We start from the raw sequence: 24,547 nt of genomic DNA on the forward strand, positions 1-24,547 counted from the left end.
AGCCAGCGCAGCAAAAGACACTCGCCTTTGCTACGCACTGCCTCGTCTGAATCCTTAGCGATTGGAAAGTTTTTCCTTGGCCTAATGAGACCCGGGCTACCGAGGAAGGCATACACGTACATAGTTCACGCACAGAACCCGGCGGAGAGCCCGCTCCAACCTGTAGTATTAGATAGCTTCAGCGGAAGAAGTGATGGGAGTTCTGGGGCGACTTTTCTGGGCTCTCAGGCAAGGGCCCTGGGGTCTACTGGAAGAAGGATCGGGGCTTGATAGGAAACTACTAGCTGTATTGAATATACCGTTGCGATATACCAGGGGTGGCATCATCTTCATCCGCATCAGTAGCCCTTCTCGCAATCACGTCAAATACTGGTTGGTCGAATTCTTGTTGCTGAAGTGCCAGGAGATGAAGAGGGACGGTCAATCAATCAAGGTGCTAAGACATCTTGGCCTGCACACGATCAATGCCATGCCTCGGAAGACGAGGGCCATCCTTCTTCATACCATTAAATCTTCAAAAGTCTACTCTCCTAAAGTCGTTTCTGGTTTTAGTGAAGCAGTGACAGCCCAAACAAAACCAAGTCGACGCCTAGGTAAACTCATTTGATGTTCCACGTAATGAGTGATCAAAAAATGGAGGCAAAGAAGGAAAAGACAATTCAAGCATCCAGACATCGCCACCAAAACACCTATTTCCCTTTATCTGTAGCTCCATTTGAACTGATGCTTACCCCATCCTAGGAAGTGGAGAGAGCCCACTCTGAAACCGCGAGGCACCGAGGTAACCCTACCACGAATCTACTCGATGAAATAGGGTATCCTACCCTGGATAGGCTACGTCACTTGGAGGTCCTTGTCTTAGAACGTGCCACCGACACGACACGAGACATCGATATCGATTCCTCGACTACATGAACAAAAAACGCAAAAAAAAAAAAAAAGAGAGAAACCCTCTGTTGGCCACACCATCATGATATCTGACTCTCATATGGTCTTTAGCAACGAGATTCGTTGCCTTTAATGGACATCTCGACAGGGTCCATTGTTGCATGTTCTCCCGTCACGGAGTGACGCACTTGGTCTTGTTCTCCTTGCAATAGAGTCTCGGCCGTCTGAAAAAGGGGCAGCAAGATGTTCTCAACTAAATTATTCGGCAGTTCTCGTGCTCTACAAACGTTCAGCGTCTCAATATATTCCCTTTGAGATGAAAGATATCACTCACTCCTCGCGCATTGTCGAAACCCTGCAGGCAACCATGTCAGAAAAAAGGCAAAGCAGAAGTTCAAGGTCGATACTTACTGCTGTGCTACTTCCCTCATTCTATCCAACTCAAACGTCAGCAGGAGCGGCGACCCGGGGAAGGGGGAGGAAGGAGCCGAAGACTACTACGTACTGCTGAACCAATTCCCTCGTTCTGCCCGGTAAAATGGTTAGCATATAGAGGCAAGAAAGCGAGATCACTCGACCTATCCAAATACTGACGTTTTGTCTATGTCATGAATTCTAAAGACATGAAGTGTCAGCGCACGATACGTCAAAGTGAAGCTAAGGCCAATCTAGAGGGGAAGGGTTTTTTTTTGTTGGGAGAATCACTGTTTGCTTTGTACCCTGGCAATCTCAATAATCTGGTTCATGCGCTGCTCCAGCTCCGGATGATTCTGACACGCATTCTCCTCGCCGTAGTCGCCGACAAAACCGTCGCCATAGTTGCCTCTACGATTTGTTCAGCTCGTGCATATCAGAGAGGCTCTCTATGCTGGTATAACACGAACCTTTCATCTTGATAGCCGGGACCTTCGTCTCCTGCTGGCTGGTAAGCTGGAGACTGCGGATCAAGCCGGGCAACTGTCCTTTGCCTCAGAAGAGTCGACTGGGGTGGGCCCGCAAACTGTCGGTGCTGTCGGTGACGAGACCAAACGTTGGGTCTGCATAGCCTCCGGGCTATCCGATACTGGGTCGTGGTGTATGGTTGCGCACGAGAGACATGGGCCCTATGGCGATGTCTTCGCGGAGGATATTTCATGATGAGACGCGCAGTGGAAATTGGGAATGAAAACGATGATTAGAGAGAGCGGACATGAGAAACTGCGGGTGAAATTCTTCGATCATCAAAGGTGCTCGCCTGAAACGCTAACGATGGCAGCGACCAACAGGTGCAACAAGGGGTAACCGCCGAGGTCCAGCCCGATGGGAAATGGTTCTTGGCAGGCTCGAACAGCTGTTTGTCTCGTAGTGTTCTACATACCACTCAAAAGGAGCAGATTGTGACTCGTACATCGGCGCGGAACCTGCCATTGTGGGTAAAACAAGGTGCGAGCCTTTTGTCCATCAACTGCCTGATATTCTGCCCATGCATCATTCCATTACCTGCTCATCTCTGTTGCTCAGATCCAAAAGGCAAGAAACGGCCACTATTGTTCCCGGGGCAGCCGGGGCGGGTACTAGTCAGTGCCAGGCCGGCCGTCCGTTGCGCGCCGGCCGATGATTGCCACGTTGAAAAGAGGCCAATTGATGGTCCTGCCGCGGGGCTCGTCTGGTGCGCCCCGAGTGGAGAGGTGCTGAAATTAGAGTGGATCCAATAGAAGCTAGAGCCACTTCGAGTGCGACAAGCGGGCCTGATCATCACGTCGGGAATCAGCTGCAATAATGTTAAATGTGGCTACGAAATGACAAATCGATGCAGATGGCCCGATAATATTGAAGTTGATAGGTCACCTAGATACGAGGCCGATCGGAGGGACAGAGGGCAAAGGGCACGGAAATTGCCTCTTGTTTCCCCACTGAAGAAAGTAATCACCCTTTGTCAAAGCGCCGAAAAAGGGATCGGGTACGACTCGTTTCCTCGCTCAGTCGTTTCCTCACTCACTCGTTTACGGATACAGGAACGGATCTTTGCCGCAGATGTTTCGGGACCGTTGAGTGACATACCGCCCCGCTGATCCGTGCGGGCTCTGCAAGGGTCCAATTCAGTAGTCATTCCTGCATATCCATACGTAGTACCTGCACGACATGTTCCGCACGCCATAGCTGCATGTAATACCTGCATGATCGCGCCGTCATGCTACTTGCTCCCATGGCGGAAAATTTCCCCAGACGTTCCAGTAGCTTGACCGCGGGGTCAAAAATGTACGATACCAAAATGCAAGCCCTGAAACCGCCCAAACCACGCGGCGCTACGAGTCTGATCCTCTCAAATGAAGCCCCTATAGGTCATTGAGCGGTTGAAAAGGGCGCTCTGTGCGTGACGGAGTTGGGGAGTTGGAGGGGCTGAACGCAAATGGCCAAATTCTAGCGCGAAGCGCAGGGCTGGGCTTCCGTGGCTGAATTCGCATCTCCGGACGGTTCCAGATCCCGTTCACAGTGGAAGACGACATGGTTCACAGCATGGCCAGAGACGCTAGACGTCCGAATCAATGATGCGGATGGGTCGTTTGTAGGGGAAGGGCTTCCTAAGCGTGGAATGCAACAGCCGAATGAGTTCTTCACATAGCTCATCCAGCAGTGCATCTTTCAGCTGGTTTATCCACGCTTAAACCAGCCAAAATGCCAAATGAGCCAATTGCGAGAAACCTGCAATCCAGAAGCCGTTGTAAAACTTGTCAAGTCTGTAAAACCTACTGCGCCCTCAAACCGACCAATTTTGGCTTATCGGCCTACTAGGGTGTCCGATCATGCACGTATCGAACGTGGTTAACATTCCTGGAAAGCTCACTGTCGGATGTTTGTCCCGCCTGCTGTCAGCCTTGGCGCGGCTCGATGGACGGTGGCTGAAATTGACCTCATGTAGCCAAACCAGAACGTCGCACGCACCATTTCGGCCGTAATGTAATGCGTCCCGATCCCTGCGCACTGCAGGCGTCTACGTGACAACAAAACCCACCGCCCTTGCTGGTTTCGGTAAGGATGTGCGCGCTTCATACAATGGGATCCATTGCACGCCCATTACGGTAGATTTCGGTCTTGTTGTCCCACGAGAAAAAAAAAAAAGTCCGTTCGAGTGAAGCGCTTGTGGTCAAAAACGGCTGCCCTTGTAGTATGTATATCTGCGGCCGATCACGACTTGTCCATCAAGGCAGAATGCCACTTTTGTCCACGATTTAATCATTTACATGCATTGCAGTTTTGTCGAAAATCCCCAAGTCGCGACACCATGAACGCTCAGGACCAGGCAGACAACCTTCACGCTTCCTCTTTTGGCCCTACCCCCAGTCTCAATGACTTCGACCCTACCAACCATACAGTTCGGGAGCGGCCTGAAGACCTCAACCAGCACGATTTGGATTTGCGGAAGAACCAAGATAAGCTATCCCCGTCTAAGTCGGGGAGGAACTGTCTTCGGCCAGTCTACGCCCGAAAGTCTGGCTCAAGGAGGAACCGTCTTCGGCTAGCCTACGCCCTAAAGTCGAGTAAGAGCCTTTTGTCAAGGGCCATCGACCGAAGGAGGGATGGGAAAACTTCCTCCGTTGCACGCTTTTGGGACTTGAATAGCCAGTCTTGGGTGGGCACAAGATCCATTGCTGAAAACAATCCCGATGCAAATGCCAAGGTATATATTTTATTTTATTTTGCTTTATTTTGTTTTGTTGTTATTATTATTATTATTATTATTTTTTTTTAAAAAAAAAAAAAAAACCTAGTTGTCATCCATCTTTTCTAGAGCAAATACTGAGAAGGCTTCAGAGCTTCCCCTGCCAGGCAGAACTCACTCCGAAAAGCGGTCGCACTCTTAAGAACAGAGCCCGCAAGCTCGGGCGCATGTGTGGCGTTCCTTATCTCGTATTCTACTACAGTCCCTCCACGCGGTGCTGGACTGGTCAGGCTTACGTGCCTTCGAACCAACCCACCCCGGACTGGAATTGCGTTGTAAGCTTGTTTGAGATCAAAATCTGACTCCGGTTGAAGCTAATAAGGACGATAGCTTGACACTATTTGAGGTTACGACTTATTTGCGGAAGGATGTCCAGAAGCCAAGGTTGGCCGGCTCCTGCTGTTGATTCCTTCTTGTTCTTCGTTCCTCCTCGTCTCTATATTTAAAGAGACGACGCCAAGATACTAGATCTGCTGATCCTGCAACAGGTCTATAACGCTGTTCAGACAATTCTTGTATCATCGTGAGACATCTTCCCTTGAGGTGGCTGCCTATGTAACACCATCATGCATGCCGCTTCTCCAATAATATCCAGATAGTATGGAGGGAAATCTTCTTTAAAAAGGAAAAAAAAAAAAACAAATAAAAAATTTTAAGTAAAATAAAAATAAATAAAAACAAAAAAGACTACTGAACAGAGACGAACCGAAACGGCGAGCCCCAAGCCCATTGCTGACTTTATTTCCTTCTTCTTTTCATCCGCCCCATACTGTACTATATTTTCCCTCAAACATCGTGTGGCTGACCTACCTAGGACTTTGGTGGCCCAACGTCCAATTCGCTAACCCAAGTATTGTCTGTGAACTTGAGGTTGTTTACATAACGCCATGATGACCTGACCGCAGGCGGCTAGAGATCAAATGCCTACCCTACGACATAGGCTGTTGGGACGCAGGGTAATTAGTCAGTCTATTGGCTCGCTCCCCAGGAAACCACGCCAAGAGAGCACTATGGTCTTCCTCTAGCAGATCCAGTGAGCACCCGCCTCCCCCATTCCTGTGTGTAGACGTGGGCAAAAAAGCCGAAGCCAGCAAAAGTCCTCCACTCTTTGGAGGTGCTCGATGACGCCCATAATTGGCTTCAGTATCCAAACTCGATGTCGTCGCAGAGACTAGGCAGAAGAAATGATATGACGCAGCGTGATCGGTAGTATGCACATGGTGTAGGACAAATTCACGCAGTAGAACTTGAATTCGTACTTATCTCACTATATCAATATCGGAGAAATTGTGGGCAATCAAGCCTCATCCTCATTCTATCTTCCCCTCGTAGTTGTGTGTGATTTGGAGTTTTACCTACCCTACAGTTGGCACTCTACCATTTTGTGCCTCCATTTAGGTCTGGAAAAGTTTATTCTTCCCCGCAGCTGTTAGCGGATTGCTAGCGGGCGGGGATTTTTCTGGCTACCCGACCATGCTTTTTGCCTTTGAGAAACCATCGGGGCCTTAACGGGCACGGACAAAAAGACTTCAGGAGAGCTCATCTCGCCGGACGTCGCGACTGCCTTCAGAACCAAGACAGATCGGGAGTATCGGAAGGCGCGCAAGGCCCTCCAAACAACGACGGCTAGTCGCAGATGCTTTTCTCCCTGACGGCAAGCTGCACGCCAGGCTTGGATTCCTTCCATGTGCCTGCTCGTTCGCTCCTCCTGTGGCAGGGAAGACATCCAAAAAAGATCCAGAGCGATAGGATAGCGCGTCGGCGCTTCGGGGAGAAAACGTAAATTTCCCGCCACGAGTATCCATCGACCCACTGCTGAAAATTTCGGTCAAAAAAAGGACGCTAAGGTCATTTGCCGACGCCCAGCACTTCTTCTGGTCACCTCCATTGAAGACGCAAATGGCGGGTCCGCTCGTTCAGAAAATTGGCGGCCGATTTGGCACTTTTCCCTCCCACTCCCGAAGACGGGGAATGTTGGGCTCATTTGGGACGTTTTGCGCACTCGACCGGAAGGTCGCGCTAGGCCAGAAAATTGGTGGCCGATTTTGGCCCTTTTCCCTCCGTCTCCCCTTGGCGTCATGAATGTGATTTGAGTATCTCTCCCATCCCCCCGCACTGCCTCCGAATCCTTCTTTCCCCTTTACTCTCAACGCGTTCCTGCAGGACTTTCCCTGCGAGGAAAAGCAGGAACGCGTTGGAAGACCTTGTGCTGCGTCACGAACCTTGAATGGCCCAAAACTGAGGCCCCGACCCAAGTCACTGACCCATTCAACGGCAATCGAGATGTGTGGACAAGGTCGAGACCTGGGCATGCCTGGATGAGGCGCAAGCCAAGACGGCGATCACGTGGGATCCCACTTGCAGCCGCCAGTGAGGCGAGCTGGAAGAAGAACGGGGCAGCAACGATGTTGCTGGTTCGGATGGAGTCACAGGGCTCGGAGCAATGCTCTCAAATCCGGCGATTGCGCAATGCTCTAAAAGGCAAAGGCTACGATCGCACATAAGCCAACGGACTGGGCAATGCTCTCCGAGGTTACGATCACCTTTCACGAGTCACAGAACTCCTCTGAAAGGCCCAAAATACTTCATATTTAGTTTTTTCCAGCTGGCACTCATACGTTAATGGCCTGATCATCCATTACCAGCTGGTTTTTTTTCCCCAGACAGTTGCTGTATAGACAGTTTTCCTGCTTTTTCATAGGCCTTAAGTTTTCTCTCTCTCTCTCTTTTCTCTCTCTTAACTTCCGTTCCTATCATTTTCACATGTGACCAAATGTGAATTCTTGCTGTGTCTTTCTACCCTATCGAGCCAATGGCTAGAACGCATAGTCCCTAACACACTCCTTTTTAAAATTTGCCGCACATGTCAAATTTCCTAAACTTCGACTTCTCGGCCTATGAGCGTAGCCGACGGCGTGACCGATCATGGATTCATGGGCCAACCTTGGCGACGGCGGAACTTGGCCAAAGTCCCTGGGAAACTCATTTTCGATGTTGGTCTTGCCCACTGTCAGCCTTTTGCGCGCGCCTTAGAAGGCTGGTCGCTGAAACTGGCCTCCCGTTGTCAAAGCAGCGCACCGCACGTATCATTTTAGCTGCATGAGTGGCGTTAGTAACGTGGGAGCAGGTGAGGAGCCGTCGGGTGGCGGTAGCTCTTGGACTTGATGTGTCGAGAGTGTGCGAACACATGCTTCCGGCGAGGCCTCGTCACTCTTGAGAACGCAGACGCGTAAAAGAGCCGGAGCAAGGCACCATGGTCTAAGATAGGCATATTCAAACATCATGTTATCCAGGCCATGGAGGCAGCCCATGAAGTGTGTTAGGTGACGATCAAGATAATTGAGGAAAGCGGACAGACAACCCACGGACCTGGTTGGATATGCGAAGGCGTAAGGCTATAGAGATATCGCAGTAACGGACCCTCTATTCCCATGCCCCCATCATCCGTCCACTGAGACTAACCTCGTACAGTAGGACAAGCAGAAGCTTGGTCCCGAAACTTGGCCCCGAAACTTGGCACTTTTCACTCGGTGGTAAGATGGCTTCTGACTGCCATTTGCTTACACCGTAACATCAAATAGCACTCAAAATAGGCATCTCACACGTCATGTCACATCTCGTTCATCAAATAAGTATTCCAGCAGCTCTTAACTCTACCCCCTCTAGGCATTTGTGACTCTTCTACGGTGTTGTGGGCACGGAGCTTGGCTGCTTGGCCTGCTATTAGGGCCTTGGGTATTCTGAACCTACAATGAGGCAAGTCACTAAGGATGGTCTTCCTTGGGCTGACCCACACAAGACGGATGGCCAGGGACCCGCTTCGGAAGGCGAAGCTGGCGAACTCCGCCCAGGCATACTGCAAGCCAGAATGCGATTGAGCCCTCACTATATATATCAGTGCAACTCTTGCCTTGGCTTTCGCTCAAACCTGCCATCATCACACACCAACGTTTTCTTTTATCCACCTCCACAAGATACCTACGATAAACCAACTACACAGCGTTCAGCACAACACCACCCGATGGCGGAGAGCAAACAGCCCTGCTTGGAAGGCCCGGATCGAGGCGAGAAAGCCGCCGCACAGAGTCTCATTGGGGCTTACGATGCCGATATTGCAGCTCGAAGCTCCGGCAACCCCTTGAGCGCGGTGAACCTTTCTAATGCAAGTCCCAGCTCTATAGAAGAGTATGACGAACTGCGCAAAGAGGTTTTATTCCGTGAGAGGGCGCTGGATTTTGATTACAGCTGCCAGCAGGAGGCTACGTCGCGTGAGCGGCTTGCTGATGCCATCATCCGAAGGCTGAAAGCCCAGGACGATGCCAATGTCTACGGGAAAGCTCCACCTAGGACGGGCTATGGGGGCCAACTTCACCCTAGGTTTGCCGGCGACCATTTCCTGTCCAACAGGGAGCTTATTGATCGAACGGAGTTATTCAAAGTCGCTCAGCGCATGCCCAAGGGCAGTCACTTGCACATCCACTTCAATGCTTGCCTGCAGCCTGACGTGCTGTTGGGCATCGCCAAGGGCATGGACCGCATGTTCATCATGAGCAATCTGCCCCTCGTTCCGGACAACGGCTACGAGAACTTTGGTCGGTGCGAGATCCAATTCCAGATCATGAACCCGGAAAGAGAATGTCCGGGCGATTTGTTCTCCGCTACATACACTCCTTGGCAGACCATGAGGTTTCAAGAGTTCAGGGACCGGTTTGGCCAACATTATAACAAGGCCACGGCCGATGGCTGGTTACAGAATAAGCTCATGTTCCACGAAGAAGAGGCGCACAATCACCTGCAGACAGCATCCGGGTAAGTTCTGTGCTGCCTTTCCAGTGTGAGTTTCCAGGAAGCGAAAAAACTGATACCGTCCAGGGCATGGGAAAAGTTCAACGGGCGAACGAGAATGATGAAGGGATTATTTAACTACGAGACGGCCTACAAAGCATACACAAGGCGATTACTCGAGGACTTGCTGGAGGACAACATCATCTATGCTGAGATCCGACCCAACTTCATGATGAGCAACCAGCTATGGAAGGATGACGGTTCCGAGCGCATCGACAATGAGGGCATCATGAAGCTCATCATCAAAGAGGTGGAGAGCTTCCAGGCGAAAGTGAAGCGCGAAGGCAAGTTCTTTGGCGGCCTCAAGGTTATTTACTGCACGCCCCGGTCATTCAGTCCCGATCAAATTAGGGAAGCCCTTGACGAATGCCTTACGTTCAAGAAGAAGTGGCCACGGTGGATCGCGGGTGAGCAAATAGATACCCACGCGCAAGGGCTGAAACGCTGACTCCAGGATAGGCTTCGACCTCGTCGGCGAAGAGTCCAAGGGGCGGCCCATCAAGGACTTTGTTCCAGAGCTCATTGCGTTCCAGGAGAAGTGTGCGGATCAGAACGTGGAGATCCCATTCCTCTTTCACTGCGGCGAGACCTTGGACATGGGCTCGGATACCGACGGTAACCTGGTCGACGCGCTGCTCCTCAAGTCGAAGCGAATCGGCCATGGTTTTGCGCTCGCAAAGCACCCGTACATTATGCAGCTCATGAAGGAACGAGGCATCTGCCTAGAGCTGTGTCCCATCTCCAACGAGATCCTTGGGCTCACCCCACGTGTCAGTGGCCATGCGATGTATCAACTGCTGGCCAACAACGTTCACTGCACCATCAGCTCAGATAACGGGACGCTATTTCGGTAAGCCACTGCTGGCAAGTTTCTGTCTCTGAATTTACTGACAGGTATCCAGGTCGACTCTATCACACGACTTTTACCAGGTCATGGTAGGCAAGGCTGATATGGGGCTGTTCGGCTGGAAGCAGTTTATCCAATGGAGCCTGCAGCACGCCTGCCTCGATGGCGCCGAACACGACCGCATTTATCGTCAGTGGGAGCAACTGTGGGATAAATTTATCAGGTGGGTGATTAAGGAGTACGGCAATGCATCCTCGAGAAATGGATCAAGCCAGGTAGAGGGCGTTTGATTCACCTGATGCCCAGCGTTCGAGGAAAGACCCGATTCCGCAGGGAACGAGACTCGGTTACGATGAGTTCTGTATTATTTAAGTAGCTAGGGGCTGCAAAGCAGGTTGGTAGATTTTGTCTGAAAGAAAGAAAGGCTTTCAACAGCGATGAAGTTGCTATATATACTCTAATGTGTCTAATATGGTGCATTACATGGTGTGACTTGCACAACACAGAATGTGGTCTATGTAGGTCTTGAAGACGTAGCTACTTCCAACACACTGTGCCGCCTTATCGTCTGATTATGTTCACTAGCAGCAAGATATACGTGCCAAATAGAGAGGGAGCTGTATATACGACTAAAGTGAGTAGAAAACAAAGGAAGCCCCGGCTAGTTGCGTACAGTAATTCCTAGTTGCTGTAATATATCTTGCACTGAAGGCACATCTGGCCTGTCCTCCTGTGCTGCCACCAGGCTCGCGTATACCATTTTCAGTTCTTTGTGCCTAGCCCATCTGCCTTCCCTCCTCTTCAAGTACCCTGAGCAACAGCTCGAATGAGGTGGGTACGACTGGGGGAAATGATAGTGATAGAATTGCCGGTCGTCGTTGTTTGTGCTGCATTCAGCAAAGTTGAATAGGCCGGGCAGGTCGAGGGCCTTCGCATAGTCTTTCGAGACCATCGTTATTCCCCATTCCTGGAACGTCACCGCAACGGCACATTCAGCCCTGACAGACGAGGCAAATTGATGCTCAATTTCGGTCCTATGCAAAGCGCATGATTCGGGAAACACGTTCCAGAAGACTTGCAAGCGGCTTAGGCCACAGAACTTGGAAAGAGCAGACAACCTCTTCGCCGTCGATGTGTCGTAGTAAGACAAAACGAGCTCTATATCTTTGAACAGTGCTGTGTTGTATGAATTTGCAAATGACTCGAAGACCTTGGCCGAATCGAAACAAAGCCTTACTGGCGTTTTAATAATGCCGGCGTTTAGATTTTCTCTACAAAACAGTGTCAGAACTGCCGAAACAAAAAAGGGACCTCCCTCGACCTACATAACTGTGCATGCCTTTCCGAAACACTTCGAATCTGCCACGTTGGAGGGGTTTTGGTGACAGGTGACGAAGCACAATGACTTCTCGCCAAACATGTCCGTTGCTGTTGATTTGACGTGTACCACCACGGGCTCGGGCACCGCGCCTTGGTCGGTCTTGCGTAGCGCCATTTCCGGTGCATCATCCATGGCTGGCCAAACGGTCATTGTGGAAGCAAAGATTGGAGAAAAGCTTTCTTAGACTGTCGGCGGGCAAAAGGCGTAGATCTCTCTAGGAAGCTGACTAATTGCTGGGTCATCTTGGCCTAAATTGGTATAGTGCATGCTAGTAAAATCTCATCACGTGATGAGCTTATTTCAACGACATCAGAGGCCGGCTAAGAAAGAAGAGAAATTTGAGTCTGGTGTTCGAGTATCGAATCATGCGATCGCAGAGCTCAAATGGGACCGAAATGTGAGGTAGAAAGTTGATGGAACATGCGGAACGTACTAAGTGAACAAACAAAACAGATACCGAGGCAATAAAGGCCAAAATGGGCCAGAATGGGCCAGAAAGTATGAGTTGTTGAAATGGGCTCCGCTCGCTGAGCAGGGGAGAGGAGAAACCCCCCCCCCCCCGGAAAAAAAAAAAAAAAAAAAGGTAAAAAAAGACGCAAAAGCGAAAGTCAGACCGGGCTGGCCGATCTCTACTTTCTGCTCGACATCAACATCGGCTTGAGACCCGAAAATTTCAACGGCAATCTTAGCCGTAACCTTTAGAGCCCACTCTGTTCAAGCTCCGCCTTGGTTACTAGGTAGCCAAAATGGCACAAAGAGTTCGTAGGCCTAACGCTTGCCGAAGCAATTTTCCGTTTGCCGAGGCTAAAAATCACCCATGCCTTCGGTGCCAAGACGCGAGAGGGCAGTAGGCTTGATTAGACTGAATGATGGGGAACAATTCCGCCAAATTTCTTTCTACGTCTCCACCCCTCATTAAACAAAGCTCCATCAACCTCCACTCGCTGAATCCGTGCGTGCAGATTGAGGTTACATGCTACGTACTAAGTACGATGAAAACGGACATTATGCTAGTGATCAGCGGCCATCATCACTCGCATGAAAAGACGGTGCATCCCCATCATGTGGGCGGTTTTTGCGCACGGCCCAAAGTCAATGTAACTGCGGGTGCGCACCGTGCTTGAAGAAATGGATATTGGCTTTCAAAAGCAAGCTTCTGTTGGTTGCTACGTGGTGTCAGATAATGCGTACGGTACGAGATTGGCGGCCGAAGGAGACGAGCACGGTTGCCAACGCAAAACACTTGTTCCCGACTTCTCGACCCGGCCTATCAAAGCCCTGAGTCCCATCTTTTCGGAAAAGCCGCTCCTTCTGGCTGATCGCTGGCGGGATGAAAGGGGAGAAGTGGGCCGCTAAGTCATTCGAGGTACGGAGTACTCGAGTGGCTAAGCCGAGCTATTCTCGGCATCATCGGAAAGGCGGGCCTCGGTTACGATATCAATTCCCTAGAGTATCACGAAACCCCCATTAGAATAGCATATCGGCTCATGTTTTCGTTTGACTTTTGGTCCCATGCCTTCATTTTCATTACCGACCAGGATGAATCGAGATATGGACCGTGCGTGGGACATCGTAGTGGAACCCCAGTGCCTCTGACATTTTTGCAAGGGGTGAGGGGGGTTGCAGCTTGCTCAGCACGTATGAACTCGGGCGCGACGACTCGACCGCCGCCCCGGAAGCATTGGAAATGTGAAGAGTAGTGTTGCTGCCCGGGGGGGGGGGGGGGCGGATAAAGATATCGGCGACAGAGCAGTAACGCAGGACCGAGCATCTGCGACAACGGAGAAGTAGCTGGAATGGCGCAACATTGCTCTCCTCGGCGCACGAAGGAGATGCACAACACGGATGCAGGTGGCGAATAAGACAAACGAAGTTGAGGAATCTTTCGTTCATTGTTAAAGTGGAAGGCGCCGTCGAATGGGGAAAATCATGCACGCAAATTACAGGTTATGTAGGCAGCAATCAAGTCTCGATTGGGACAGAAAGAATGAGTGCGAGTCAGAACGCAAGGACATACGGCCCCGATTTGGGGATAATGCTTTAATTGCTGAGGATATAATGTTGAACACTTGGAGAGACATGCCTTGAGGAGTAAGGTCAAGCAAGGCAGCCAAAAGGGGTTGTAAGAAGAGAGAGGTAGGACTTTTAGCTGGTACAAGCCCAATTGCCGCAACTTTATCCTACATAACCTTCCTAGCGTGTTGTTCGGCCTTAGGAGGCTCTTCTGACACCTTGCAGGCTGTTCGGGGTGCGTTGTTTGTTCACTGGTGTAGGGTCGGAGCCAATCGGCTATATTATCTAGCAGATGAAACTGGTCGAAGAGCATGTTGAAGATTTGTATGATGCTGAAACCTGAACTGGAGGAGCCCAATTCTCCTGACCAAGGGCTTGATCGCTGCCTACGTCTGTTGCGCATCTCGTCTCAGCACCTTCAACCACGCCGATACCTGCTTGTTGACCTCGGCAGGTGATTCCCATAGAGCCCAGTGGGATGCTTCGACCTCCCCACGAGTCAAGTCCTCAAAGTATTGGTCCATCCCATCCGACATGCTTGGTGGTAATTCTTCGTCCCTCGTAGCAGCGAGAAAGAGCGCTGGCATAGAAAACTTGATCGGCTTTAGCAAGAGTTGCAGCTCGTCGAAATAATTGTGCGCGTGTGTGCGATACCAGTTGAGGGGCCCCTTCAGCCTAGGTTCTCCCTTTCGAAAATACTTGGAAGTATAATGGTCCAGATCATCGCCCGAGATGAGTCGGGATTGGCCTAGTGTAGGGAGATTGCCAAAGAGAACGCCCTCTGTGACGCTGAATCCGACCTCACCCTCAGGGCTGGTCCCTCCAAACATGGCATTGAGAAATTGTCGAACCCTTCTCTTCGTCCCTTATCTCGTCTTCGATCTCGGTACCCCTAAATTGTGACCTGGTACCTCGAATTTACCAGACCTTTGCTACGAGCGGCATCGTCTGGTGAAAGAAAGACCGACGAAGGCGGAGTGAAAGGGTTGCCGACGCTGAAGACGCCCTGAACAAGACTGGGAAACCACATGGCAGTGCGCCAGACCACGGCGCCACCCCAGGTCATGTCCACCAAGGATGATTCTTTTGTCTTTGACAATCGCGTTTGCCAGCTCTTTGATGTCTTCGGCAATGCTCTTCAACGCATACTGGCTCGGCTGGTCAGGTGCATCAGTATCGCCGAAGCCGAGCATGTCCGGCGCCACGACCTGATAGCCCAGTGATGCGAAATGCGGAATCTGGTATCGCCAGCCGAAGCCCAGATCTGGAAATCCGTGGATGAGGAAGATTGTTGCAAGGGGCTCTGTTTCCGGATCAGCCCGCAGATAGTGGTATGTTTTGCCGCGGATAGAAGCTGTGTCCGGCGTGACCCTCGGGTCGTTGGCCTCTAGCTTGTCGAACTCCATTTTTGCCTAGATCGAGGGCCTAGCGGTGTTGAGGCTGACCTGGCTGACAGTTGGAAAGACGGTGAAAAGGAATATCTTGCGCGGGACGGGAAATGGGATGCTGAAGAATGTGTTTAACAATGATAGTTCTGGCCTGAATCTGATACAGTAGAGGATGATTTATAAACCAGTACTTAATACGACGTATTAGGACTCTGGGCCGATTTTTGCTTTCGAGAATGTGTGTGACAAAGAAGGGATGAGGCTCTGCATGCATGCATTGGAGTCGATCGTAGCCTCGATATGGCGCAGCCGAAAGAGGTAACAACACTTAGCGGGGCTACCTAAGTGGACGAGGACGCAAGGGATGAAAGTCAATTTTATCCATAATACCACAAAAAGTGTCCTCTTTGTCCTACCATGTAGCCTTGGAAACATCCAAAATCATCCTACGCCTTCTGTGGTTGGATTTTCAGCTGGGTCATCCGACATGTGGATCTCTACGTCTACTTGGCGGGTCATGAAAGTTGACGATCGGGCGAATAACACTGTAATGCAAGGCACATCGACACCAAACGTGCTATGGAAATCTGGTTCATGGGTAAAAAGCACCGACGCGGGGGGCGGTATTCGGCGCCAGTTGACATGAAGGCGTGGCTTCGAAGAATAGTCTCGTCGACTCTGTCTCGTAAAAGGATAACATGACGCCCATCGTCACAGTAAGAAATCTCAGGCTCCTGTTTTCCATTCATTTTGGCCTCACTTGAATCATTCTTATCCGGCACTATCATCCGAACGAGAGACCAGAAGAAAGCAGCCCACGGCATCGCCATGCGGCAAACTTGATCCGGTTACGCCGACGATATAATGCCACTCTCCTAGGCTCGGTTGTCGTTGGCAAACCCGGGAATAGTTTCGTTGTAATAACTCAAGGCGAACGGCCCCTTTCATTGTCCCTACTAAGTAATATTCATGCCCCATCGTTCAGTCTCGACACTAAGCCATGCGAATCCAGCGTAATGCAGCTGCCGTACCGTAGAATAAAATCACTGCTTTGATCCCATGTCCCCCGATATCGTCTTCTGGAAGCAATCAAAAGATGCTTTCCAAAACAGTTGACTGCTCCGCGCATCGCGCCGTGAACTTATCATCGGTTTCACTGTTTCGAGCCCATTGACACTCATCACGTCGATGATGTCCACTGCTATGGTTGAGTTACAGGATCGAGGGGCGCCGCAGGGTTCAGGACTTACTATGATTAGAGGCAATGACTTCATGTGACCTGTGGAATATTTCTGGCCCATGACTGCGCGTCAAGTCTTTCATCACACGTTTCGGTATGTCTTCAGGCCAATACATCCAATATACTCGAGCAAAGACATGATACGGGTCAGCAGCCCTAATCTCCAGTATATAGGCAATCCAGTCTCTCTCGGGCCTCTTCGGATCCCTGACAGCGTGCTCTGTCGGGCTGTCCTGGCTCGCCAACCGGTTTGCCACCCTGACAAAATCTCCGAGCCTGAATCGAGTGCCCCGAACTGCGCTTACCGATTAGCTAATTGTACGGCGTGTGGAAATCGGGTGACGTCTCTCACAGAGGAAACATCTGTAGCTCTGCAACCCGGACCACTGCGCGGCGGGCAGTACGCGGTAACGGTAAGAGACTTTTGAACTGGAGAAGGGAAATGGTTGTCGCTTAGTGACTTCGGCGCCCACGCTGCTGGAGCCCGTTCGTGTCTTTCGCTTGCGCTTTGAGGGCAGGGGCTCGTTGCATTGAACGACCCTAAAATGGTACTCTTCTTCCGGAACTTTCGCCATTTGAAGTACGTTGCAAAGGAGCCCGCTACTCGAGTCGACGCAAGTGTCGCGGAGCGTGGAATGAGCGAATGGAAGATGATGAACAAAAGTTAATGACCCGGATGCTTTCCAGAGTAAGCGCGAAAAACCTAGTTAGCAAAGATTTTATAAGTAACTGCCCCTGAGATAATTTGTGGGGTTTTCGTTACTCGGCTAAGCCGACATCCGGGGCCTCATTTCCATACTGCGTGAACGAATCTGGCCATTGGCAAAGTGGGCCCAAGTTGCTCATGCCCCTGAACCACCGCCACTTGTGATCGATTTTCGCCGTGGATTCCTCAAAGCAAACATAAAGGCTACACGTATTGACCGTTGCTCACCCAAAAATGAAATAAAATAAAATAACTTAAAATAAAACAAATATTGACACCCGTCCTAGGCCTTACCCTCATCAGAACTCCCAGACACTGCCAATTGAGGACGACTCCTTCAGGGTTCTGCCCGACTCGTCGTCATCTGTGCCATCTCCAACCGATTCCTCCTCGATATTGTTCGCTTCCCAATGCTTCCAAGAATCCCACCACTCGAATGTGATGCTTTCCAGATTCGTGGCAAAGTGGCGGGTGCGCTGCAGATAGTCCCCAAGGTTTCCACATCCACACTCGTGCCTTTCGATCCTGACTGTGATTTTTCGCACCAGCGACTTGACCGGAGTGGCGTCGGTCCACCGGCCAAGTAGATCGTCGAAAAAGCGATCCAAGTCGCTCCAGAGGACTATGAAGGAATTTTCTTCGTAGAACACTTGCCGAGCCTCCTGCAGCAGACGCTGTCCAGCCTCGTTGTCTCGAGCCTCATTCTTCAGAAGCAAGAACAAGTCAATGCTCTCATGACTGGTCCAGGCAATAGGCTCCTGTATTAAAATAGGCGTCTTCTCAGCTAAGTAGGCTGCGGAATACACTACGGCGTTCGTGCTCGGGGAGCTTTTCAAAGTCCTCGAAGCTCTTCCCGCCTGTGAAGCGACAATAGTTGTCTTCGGGGTCCGGCAGGTACCACGTCGAAGCTTCGTCGAGCAGTGTAGGAAACTGGAGAGTCGCATTAGAATCATTCATCCAAGCGGTGACCTAGCTAAGTACGAGACGTATCGCAAGAACGCAGCCAGCGGCAATGCTACTTACCCTATGGCATCCAGCCATGATGGATGTTGAACTCCTGTATGGATGACACCCGTGGCTTGGCGAGTTACACAGGTCCAGATTTCTTTAAGACAGTCTGTCCAGATAGAAAGAAAAATATACAAAGAAACATATACACACACAAAAGAAAAGTCTCAGGTCCCTCGAGCGTGTGTGCGGCGTGTTCATGCGCAACCAGTGTCCTGCAAAGTCAGGTTGATGCGGCGGCCGGCCGAGAAGAAGATCGCGCAATAGCAACTTGAAAGTGGCATTCGCAAGTGCAAGACATCAGGGAATGCCAAAGCCCACTCATATACTGCTGGTTGAGGCGATAAGCATGCCGCGGCTTTTGTCCGCTTCCCCCCTTTGCTTCGTCGAAACAAGCGAGGGCCAATACAGGCTGCCATGATTGACGATACATGTTTTCCGAGAATTCTGTCGTTACGCCTATGAAACGGACTTGGCGCAAAGCTTGGAGGCTTTCTCATCAAATAACTGCCCAAACAGACCGACCGTCGTCGTCGTGGCGTGGTGGCGGCCCTGGGAAGAATGGTATTCTATCCGCCCGCCTCTCTGTCCGTCTGCTGCAACTCATTACAGTATTCTCTTCCCAAAATGTAGATTACCATGGTTTTTAGAAGCAGAATCCCGCCTCCTGGCCAACATGATCCTTTACGTTCATTGACAATATGATGCTAGAATAAATTTATTGTCCAGCCACTAGAAACCACTACATACTCTCTTCGCCCTAGTCGCTGTCTTGGGCCTTTCTGAAACCAGCTTCCAAATTTCAAAACAGGCATCACCTCTCTCGAAAGGATTCCCCTCCCTCTCCTCGGCTTGCATTCTATTGCAATCTGTAAGGAATGTCCCTGAACCGTTGTGATCGCGCCTCGATTCTGTACAGCAGGCATCCCTTTCCCTGATAAAGCTACACTCTCCTCGCAGATGGTCTTGCGTTCTCTCGCAAGCCCCCAAAAGTATTGTATGATTCACGTTCTCTTCTCCCGTGGCGTAGGCCATCTCCCAGTCATCAGGAACACGGAGAACTTCGCCGTCTGGTGCATCGGACTGCAGCTCTCTATAGTGGAAGTGTCCCTGCTACGAATGGTTCTGCCAGAATTTCACCATAGAAAATGAAAGAAGGGTCCCACGGCATTCATGATAGTTGGTGCATCTCCCTCTGGCCAGTCGCTAGGGAAATCGGCAATTGACCCGGTAGAACCCCGTTGCTGGTTCATAATATCAGTGATGCCCTGGTTGTGCCCGGTTTCACTGGCCAGACGAGGACCGCCATATTGGCATTGCTGTTGTTCTGGGCGTATGTGACAGACGGCAAGTGCTTGGTCGGGGACAGGCATGGTAGTCTCTTGGTCGACCTGCGAAGGAAGAGGGGCCACAGACCTTGAACTATGCTGCAGAGGGCAGCCTTCACAGGTGTACTCCCGAGGGCCGAATACCCAGCTTTCCGTGAACATATCTGGTGTATCAGCCGCCAAGTGCGGCGCCTCGCTCACGCAAGAGAGAGTGGTCTCTTGTGCCCCCTCGAACACCCTCGATGTTGTAGAAAGAAGGGTGAGGCTTGGGTCAATATTTTCTGGTTGGCAGTAGTTTGGGCCAGACAGGAAACTTCCATAATACATTGTCATCGGATGCATTTGGTCTGGTGATAATTGCTCCCTAGGCTGGAGTGATGGAAATAGACCCTGTGTGGTATCCTGGAGGTGTGACATGGCAGGATGCGAGGAAAGTCTTGGGAATGAGCGACTGGATACGAGAACGTTTTGACGTCGAACCTATGTTGAACGCCGCGAATATCTTTTTAAACCAAATTCGCCACGTAAGGCAAGAGAAGAGTTTCTGTCCTGTCGGTAGACCCAGGGTTATGAGAGAAGAATAGAGCGGCTTGATTGATGATCATGGAGGCAGTGGCTTTTAATGGTATGAAGGGTGTGAAAAAGGGGTTGAGGACTTGATGACATGCGGTTACCCCCAGGGGGCACCTACCTTGAACAACTGGTTTTCCTCATGCTGATTTGATTGGTCACATGTCCGTGTCAAACACCTGATTTTCGCTGCCGCTTGTGATAAAATGGCACATGTCAACGGACGCAGGGCGCTGTCCTCGTGGAGGGGGGTTGCTGTTCGGAGAGGAAGGAGCCCGTGGACTTCGTCCTTGCCTCCACATCTCCCGTCCTTGCGCGGCAAAAATACAAGCCGGAAAACACCGGAACTGAACGTGGGGGATGTAAACCAGATAAGCCCATGTCCAGCAAGAAGGGAGGGTTCCGAGGAAGCCAGAGCCCCCTAAGGGGATGGCTGGACCGCCTACACACTGTTACGCCTCCGCGCTTCTGTATTCATGCGCGGTGCTTCGCAAGTCTGGTCCGTCTCGAATATCCATAGAGGCTTCTGCTGAGGGGTCAAATATAGAGGCTCTATCTGCATCATAACCCTCGCAACCTTGTTCGGGGCTAGTCGCTTCTTCAACTCTCCAATGGCCCGGTTGAATGCCATCTTCACCTCGGCAAAGTCTTCATTGTCGAAAGCTGTCTCTTCCATCGAGAGCCCTGGCGCATGTAGTCTCAGGAGTAGCCCTGATGCGCCAACATGGCTGAGTTGGGTCGCATGCATAAAGTTTGTGAGGGGGGTATCGGTGAAGTGTTGTTCCGGATTCCAAGATCTGCCGACAAGAGTGGGTGAACGCGACGATATTATAACATATTTGAACCGTATTTTGGCCTCTGAAGTCTGGCCATCGCGATTATGCGATTCGCCGTGGTCGTTCATTGGTTCTTCAAGTCGCTCTCGATGACAACGCGGAAGGGATGTGTCGATGACGGGCTTTGGTTTAAGCGTCGATGGAGATCTCGCCGCTGGTAGGAAGGGCACTCGGAGTAATCAAGCAACTGCAAGGGAAAAACAGGGAACGGGGAGAGTGAGGAGATTAAAGGCACTGCACGCGATGGATATCTACTGTTCTCTATTTGCGAACCCCGTCGAATTGAGTCCAAAAGCGACGGCGTGGAAGTGGGAACCAAGCCGTTAGATTTTAGTGGCATCTAAACGTAACTCGAAAGGCTCAAACGTGTCCGGTGGCCTTGAGTTTAAACGTCCGAGTCCTCAAATGGCTGGAAGCGGAGACGGATGTCCTCAATCTTGGCCCGAGTGGGGGGGCAGAGGGTTTCTCTTGGCTGTGAAGAGCCAACCTCCTAGAAAAGCTGTCATGGTTTCTGGAAAAATTAAGACTGTCTGAAATCTCTTCATCCCTCGCCAAGCCAACGTCCTAGAGCGTAGTTACGGGATCATCCAGCCACGAGTCGGGTTCTTCCAGTCGCACATATCTATCAGTCCGCAAGCTAGGAGGTCGAGTGTTGGTCTGCACCATCACCGCGACACGTTCGGAATCTTCAGAGCGGTCCAAAGCATGGAAGGCGCTGGCCCAGGTACAGGCGACATGCCTTCCGATCAAGCACTTGCAAACGAAACACTGTTCGAGTGGATGATGCTAGGACGTAGCCTTCAGGTATGACGATATTTCAAGCCGATAACAAGTATAAAAGCCGATGCTGAGCCTGCTTGCAGAAGGCCGATGAACTCACCCGGGTGAAATTCTGTTTATGCTTGCAGATTCTGGGCCTGAGCCTGCTTGGACATTACGACGGGGCCGCAGCATCTGAACTGCTGGCGCGGGATGAGGCTTCCTTACTGGCGCCCTTCATGCAAGTCGAAGGACACTTAGAGCCAGGATCTTTTGATTACGCTCAGGCCCATCATATAGTCGCCCTCGCGCGCGGCCTCCTCGAGGAGCTGGGCGGCGAACAGGATCGTTTTCAGCGCCGCTTCGACCTGCAATACTCCGCCCGAGAGAATCATGTGATATACGGCGCTATCGTCGACATTGAGGGGACCGGTTCAATGGAGGAGGCTGACCCGGAGCAAATGCATAAAGCAATGTCTCGGTCGAAGCTGATCAGAGATCAGAAATTGGTGTCTACAGAGGTTGTTCAACTCATGAACACGTGCCGGCATGTTCTGGAACAAGACTGGGTGTACGTGTAGATGTTACTATAGGGCATCTGAAGATGGTGCAACGTTAAATAGAGCGTTTTGAGAGACGAACTCCACGCCTCGCCCTTGTGTGGCCAATACGAGAGTGGAAGAGGCAATACTAGAATGTATGGAACGACGAATAGCTTCCCGCTAGCTGATGGAAGGGAGGGGTCAGTCGGCGGGGATTTGAGTTGATGATTCGGGGTCGACTTGGTCGGGATCACATCTTGGTGACGGGCGCGGGGTTCTCTGGCCGGGAACAATGCTCGCAGGACATTTGTTTTCAGGAGGGGGAGCCGTGGGAATTGCCTAGGGCACGGTACATTGATGACTATGAGAGAGTGATAGCCACAGTGTGTGTTTAACAAGCCCCTTCGTGCCTCGTCCGATTGTATTCTACATATCCCATACTTCACTAGTGGACACCACATGAGTCCCTTTTCCCAACGTAGCCAATCCATAAAGGTTGAGTATATTATATTTGACGCCGAATCTTGCGCTGTGGAAGGAGCGCTGGCCTAAAATTTGACACAGACGCGCTTTCGAAGCTTGCCGGCTTCCATCATCTCTATTGCCTGCGGAAGATCTTCCAGCCCGATGAACTCCACAAAGGGCTTGATGCTATGCTCAGCGCTGAAGCTAATGCACTCTTCTAGAGTTCTGACAGTTCCGTTGCACGCTGTTTTTATGACGTATCGTTTGAAGATGATGTCCAACGGTTCGATCGTCAGAGGCCCATCGACAACCCCCACTACCATCAGGAGGCCACCCCATCTGATCATGCCGGGCATATCGTCATAAGCTTTCTCGGAAGGCGCAAAGCTGACAGCAGCATCCACCCCATGTTCTGTAACGATTTTGATGTCATCTGCATAAGTCGGACATAGTTCTGGATTGAACGTGTAGTCTGCTCCTGCCATTTTCGCGGCATCCAGCTGGCCTCCATCGATGTCAACAGCGATGACATTCAGCCCCATGGCTTTGGCGTACTGAATGCCCATTTGTCCGACACCTCCAGCGCCAATTACAGCTAACCATTTTCCGGGCGTAAGCTGACATTGCTTGATCGCGTTGTACGCAGTGACGCCTGCACAACAAAGGGGTGCTGAAGAGGCGACGTCCAGACTTGCTGGGAGTTTTACGGCACTGCGGGCATCGACCACGACGTACTCCTGGAAGTATCCATCGCAAGTAAACCCTTGTGCTTTCAAGCCTTGTGGACATCCAACGCTTGACCTATCGTCGACCATTAGATAAACCCGTCCTCCCGCGGCCGAGGCCTCGTGCACTTACCACGTGGTGCAGGCATCACATTCAAAACACCCGCTGGAAGCAAGAAAGCCGACGGCATCCCCTTTCTCGAACTGCCTCACCTGCTTCCCGACCTCCGTGATGATGCCGGTTGCTTCATGCCCTATGGTAGTGGGAACTTTCACCTCCTTGTTCATGACGAGGTCCGGATCGAAGGTTAGGCAGTCGGAGTGGCAGAGTGATGCACCGACGACCTTGACCAATATCTCGCTCTCATTTGGCTTCGGGATCTCCACCTTGTTAAGATGCAGTTTCTGATCAGCCGGGTCATATCTGGAGGCAGTGTTAGAGAACCGATACGCAGCAGAGGCAAGCATCCTCACATACTGCTGAGCCCTCATTGTGGCCTTGATAGACTTCGGGGGGCCATTACCTCGAGGGTGAGCATTCATGCTGGCGGAAGGAGAAGCGATCGCGAGGCGCTTCGTAAGGGCTGAGAGGCGGTGAGACGGCCCTTCCGAACGGCGTAGGGGTACATTTGGATTGTGTGAGCGATCTGGATTCAAGAGAAATATAATATTCGGTTCAGTGATGCCATTAGAAATCGAAAATGGCCCATTGAAGCCGCCGGGTACTCGTATTAGCCGGCAATGGGTCTTCTATAATCCAAAGCCATGACCTAAAGTGGACAGGGCCAAGTATCGCTGCGAGACTTGGACCCAACGCATTCGTAAAAAACAAGACTTCTAACCGACATTTTCAGATCGGCCGGAAGTAATGATACTTGCACTTTGTGACGGTACTAGATTGGTTCATTATTGGTACCCGGCACCCTTCCTGCGCATGCCACCCCTGGCGTTTTACGGGAGCTTTTCTTCAATTACCAAGTCAGGCTCATGGTTCTCATTCATCGTCATGTAGAAAGGCAGACCGTCAGGAATCTCAAACTAGAAATATGCAGCTGGCGGAAAACTAATGCAGTTTACTGATGTTCTTCCAGCGTTCACTCGATGGAAGTATATTTCTATCAGTAAATCTTCGCAAGTCTCCACATGCTGCACACCAATAACCGTCGATAATTGATGTCTTCGCAAATCTCTTGACATGTGCTCCTCCGCGCTCAGATATTGTAACTCTGCTGATCCAATAACAGTCCACCTTGCTGGACCAACATCCAACTGCAGTGCCACCGTGATTGGCTGAGAAGTGGGAGGC

The 24,547-nt window shown here is 51.0% G+C and overlaps 9 protein-coding genes across 9 annotated transcripts; 3 read left to right on the plus strand and 6 right to left on the minus strand.

The window, feature by feature from the left end:
• Positions 1–1,589: 1,589 nt before the first annotated feature.
• MRS44_018561 (uncharacterized protein) lies at positions 1,590–2,023 on the minus strand (the record flags this gene model as incomplete). Its single annotated transcript, XM_065616034.1, has 2 exons — positions 1,590–1,713; positions 1,773–2,023. The coding sequence occupies 2 exons, from the start codon at positions 2,021–2,023 to the stop codon at positions 1,590–1,592; spliced, it is 375 nt and encodes a 124-aa protein (XP_065472106.1).
• A 2,127-nt stretch (positions 2,024–4,150) lies between these two features.
• MRS44_018562 (uncharacterized protein) lies at positions 4,151–4,933 on the plus strand (the record flags this gene model as incomplete). The annotated part of the gene is made up of 3 exons (XM_065616035.1): positions 4,151–4,546; positions 4,681–4,863; positions 4,919–4,933. The coding sequence occupies 3 exons, from the start codon at positions 4,151–4,153 to the stop codon at positions 4,931–4,933; spliced, it is 594 nt and encodes a 197-aa protein (XP_065472107.1).
• Positions 4,934–8,339: 3,406 nt separating this feature from the next.
• MRS44_018563 (uncharacterized protein) lies at positions 8,340–10,570 on the plus strand (the record flags this gene model as incomplete). The annotated part of the gene is made up of 4 exons (XM_065616036.1): positions 8,340–9,397; positions 9,461–9,840; positions 9,893–10,283; positions 10,336–10,570. 4 exons carry the CDS (start codon positions 8,340–8,342, stop codon positions 10,568–10,570), a joined length of 2,064 nt encoding a protein of 687 aa, XP_065472108.1.
• A 371-nt stretch (positions 10,571–10,941) lies between these two features.
• MRS44_018564 (uncharacterized protein) lies at positions 10,942–11,811 on the minus strand (the record flags this gene model as incomplete). Its single annotated transcript, XM_046268950.2, has 2 exons — positions 10,942–11,551; positions 11,606–11,811. 2 exons carry the CDS (start codon positions 11,809–11,811, stop codon positions 10,942–10,944), a joined length of 816 nt encoding a protein of 271 aa, XP_046123516.2.
• A 2,249-nt stretch (positions 11,812–14,060) lies between these two features.
• On the minus strand, positions 14,061–15,080 carry MRS44_018565 (uncharacterized protein; the record flags this gene model as incomplete). The annotated part of the gene is made up of 3 exons (XM_065616037.1): positions 14,061–14,531; positions 14,597–14,690; positions 14,824–15,080. The coding sequence occupies 3 exons, from the start codon at positions 15,078–15,080 to the stop codon at positions 14,061–14,063; spliced, it is 822 nt and encodes a 273-aa protein (XP_065472109.1).
• A 2,227-nt stretch (positions 15,081–17,307) lies between these two features.
• On the minus strand, positions 17,308–18,049 carry MRS44_018566 (uncharacterized protein; the record flags this gene model as incomplete). The annotated part of the gene is made up of 3 exons (XM_065616038.1): positions 17,308–17,766; positions 17,813–17,977; positions 18,032–18,049. 3 exons carry the CDS (start codon positions 18,047–18,049, stop codon positions 17,308–17,310), a joined length of 642 nt encoding a protein of 213 aa, XP_065472110.1.
• Positions 18,050–18,776: 727 nt separating this feature from the next.
• Positions 18,777–20,818, minus strand: MRS44_018567 (uncharacterized protein; the record flags this gene model as incomplete). Its single annotated transcript, XM_065616039.1, has 4 exons — positions 18,777–18,794; positions 19,025–19,126; positions 19,183–19,625; positions 20,365–20,818. The coding sequence occupies 4 exons, from the start codon at positions 20,816–20,818 to the stop codon at positions 18,777–18,779; spliced, it is 1,017 nt and encodes a 338-aa protein (XP_065472111.1).
• Positions 20,819–21,455: 637 nt separating this feature from the next.
• Positions 21,456–22,090, plus strand: MRS44_018568 (uncharacterized protein; the record flags this gene model as incomplete). The annotated part of the gene is made up of 2 exons (XM_065616040.1): positions 21,456–21,554; positions 21,659–22,090. 2 exons carry the CDS (start codon positions 21,456–21,458, stop codon positions 22,088–22,090), a joined length of 531 nt encoding a protein of 176 aa, XP_065472112.1.
• A 509-nt stretch (positions 22,091–22,599) lies between these two features.
• On the minus strand, positions 22,600–23,733 carry MRS44_018569 (uncharacterized protein; the record flags this gene model as incomplete). Its single annotated transcript, XM_065616041.1, has 3 exons — positions 22,600–23,317; positions 23,375–23,665; positions 23,720–23,733. The coding sequence occupies 3 exons, from the start codon at positions 23,731–23,733 to the stop codon at positions 22,600–22,602; spliced, it is 1,023 nt and encodes a 340-aa protein (XP_065472113.1).
• Between the last annotated feature and the right edge of the window lie 814 nt (positions 23,734–24,547).

The sequence above is a fragment of the Fusarium solani genome (assembly GCF_023522795.1).
Source record: "Fusarium solani strain SB1 chromosome Unknown bctg00000016, whole genome shotgun sequence".
NCBI lineage: Eukaryota > Fungi > Ascomycota > Sordariomycetes > Hypocreales > Nectriaceae > Fusarium > Fusarium solani.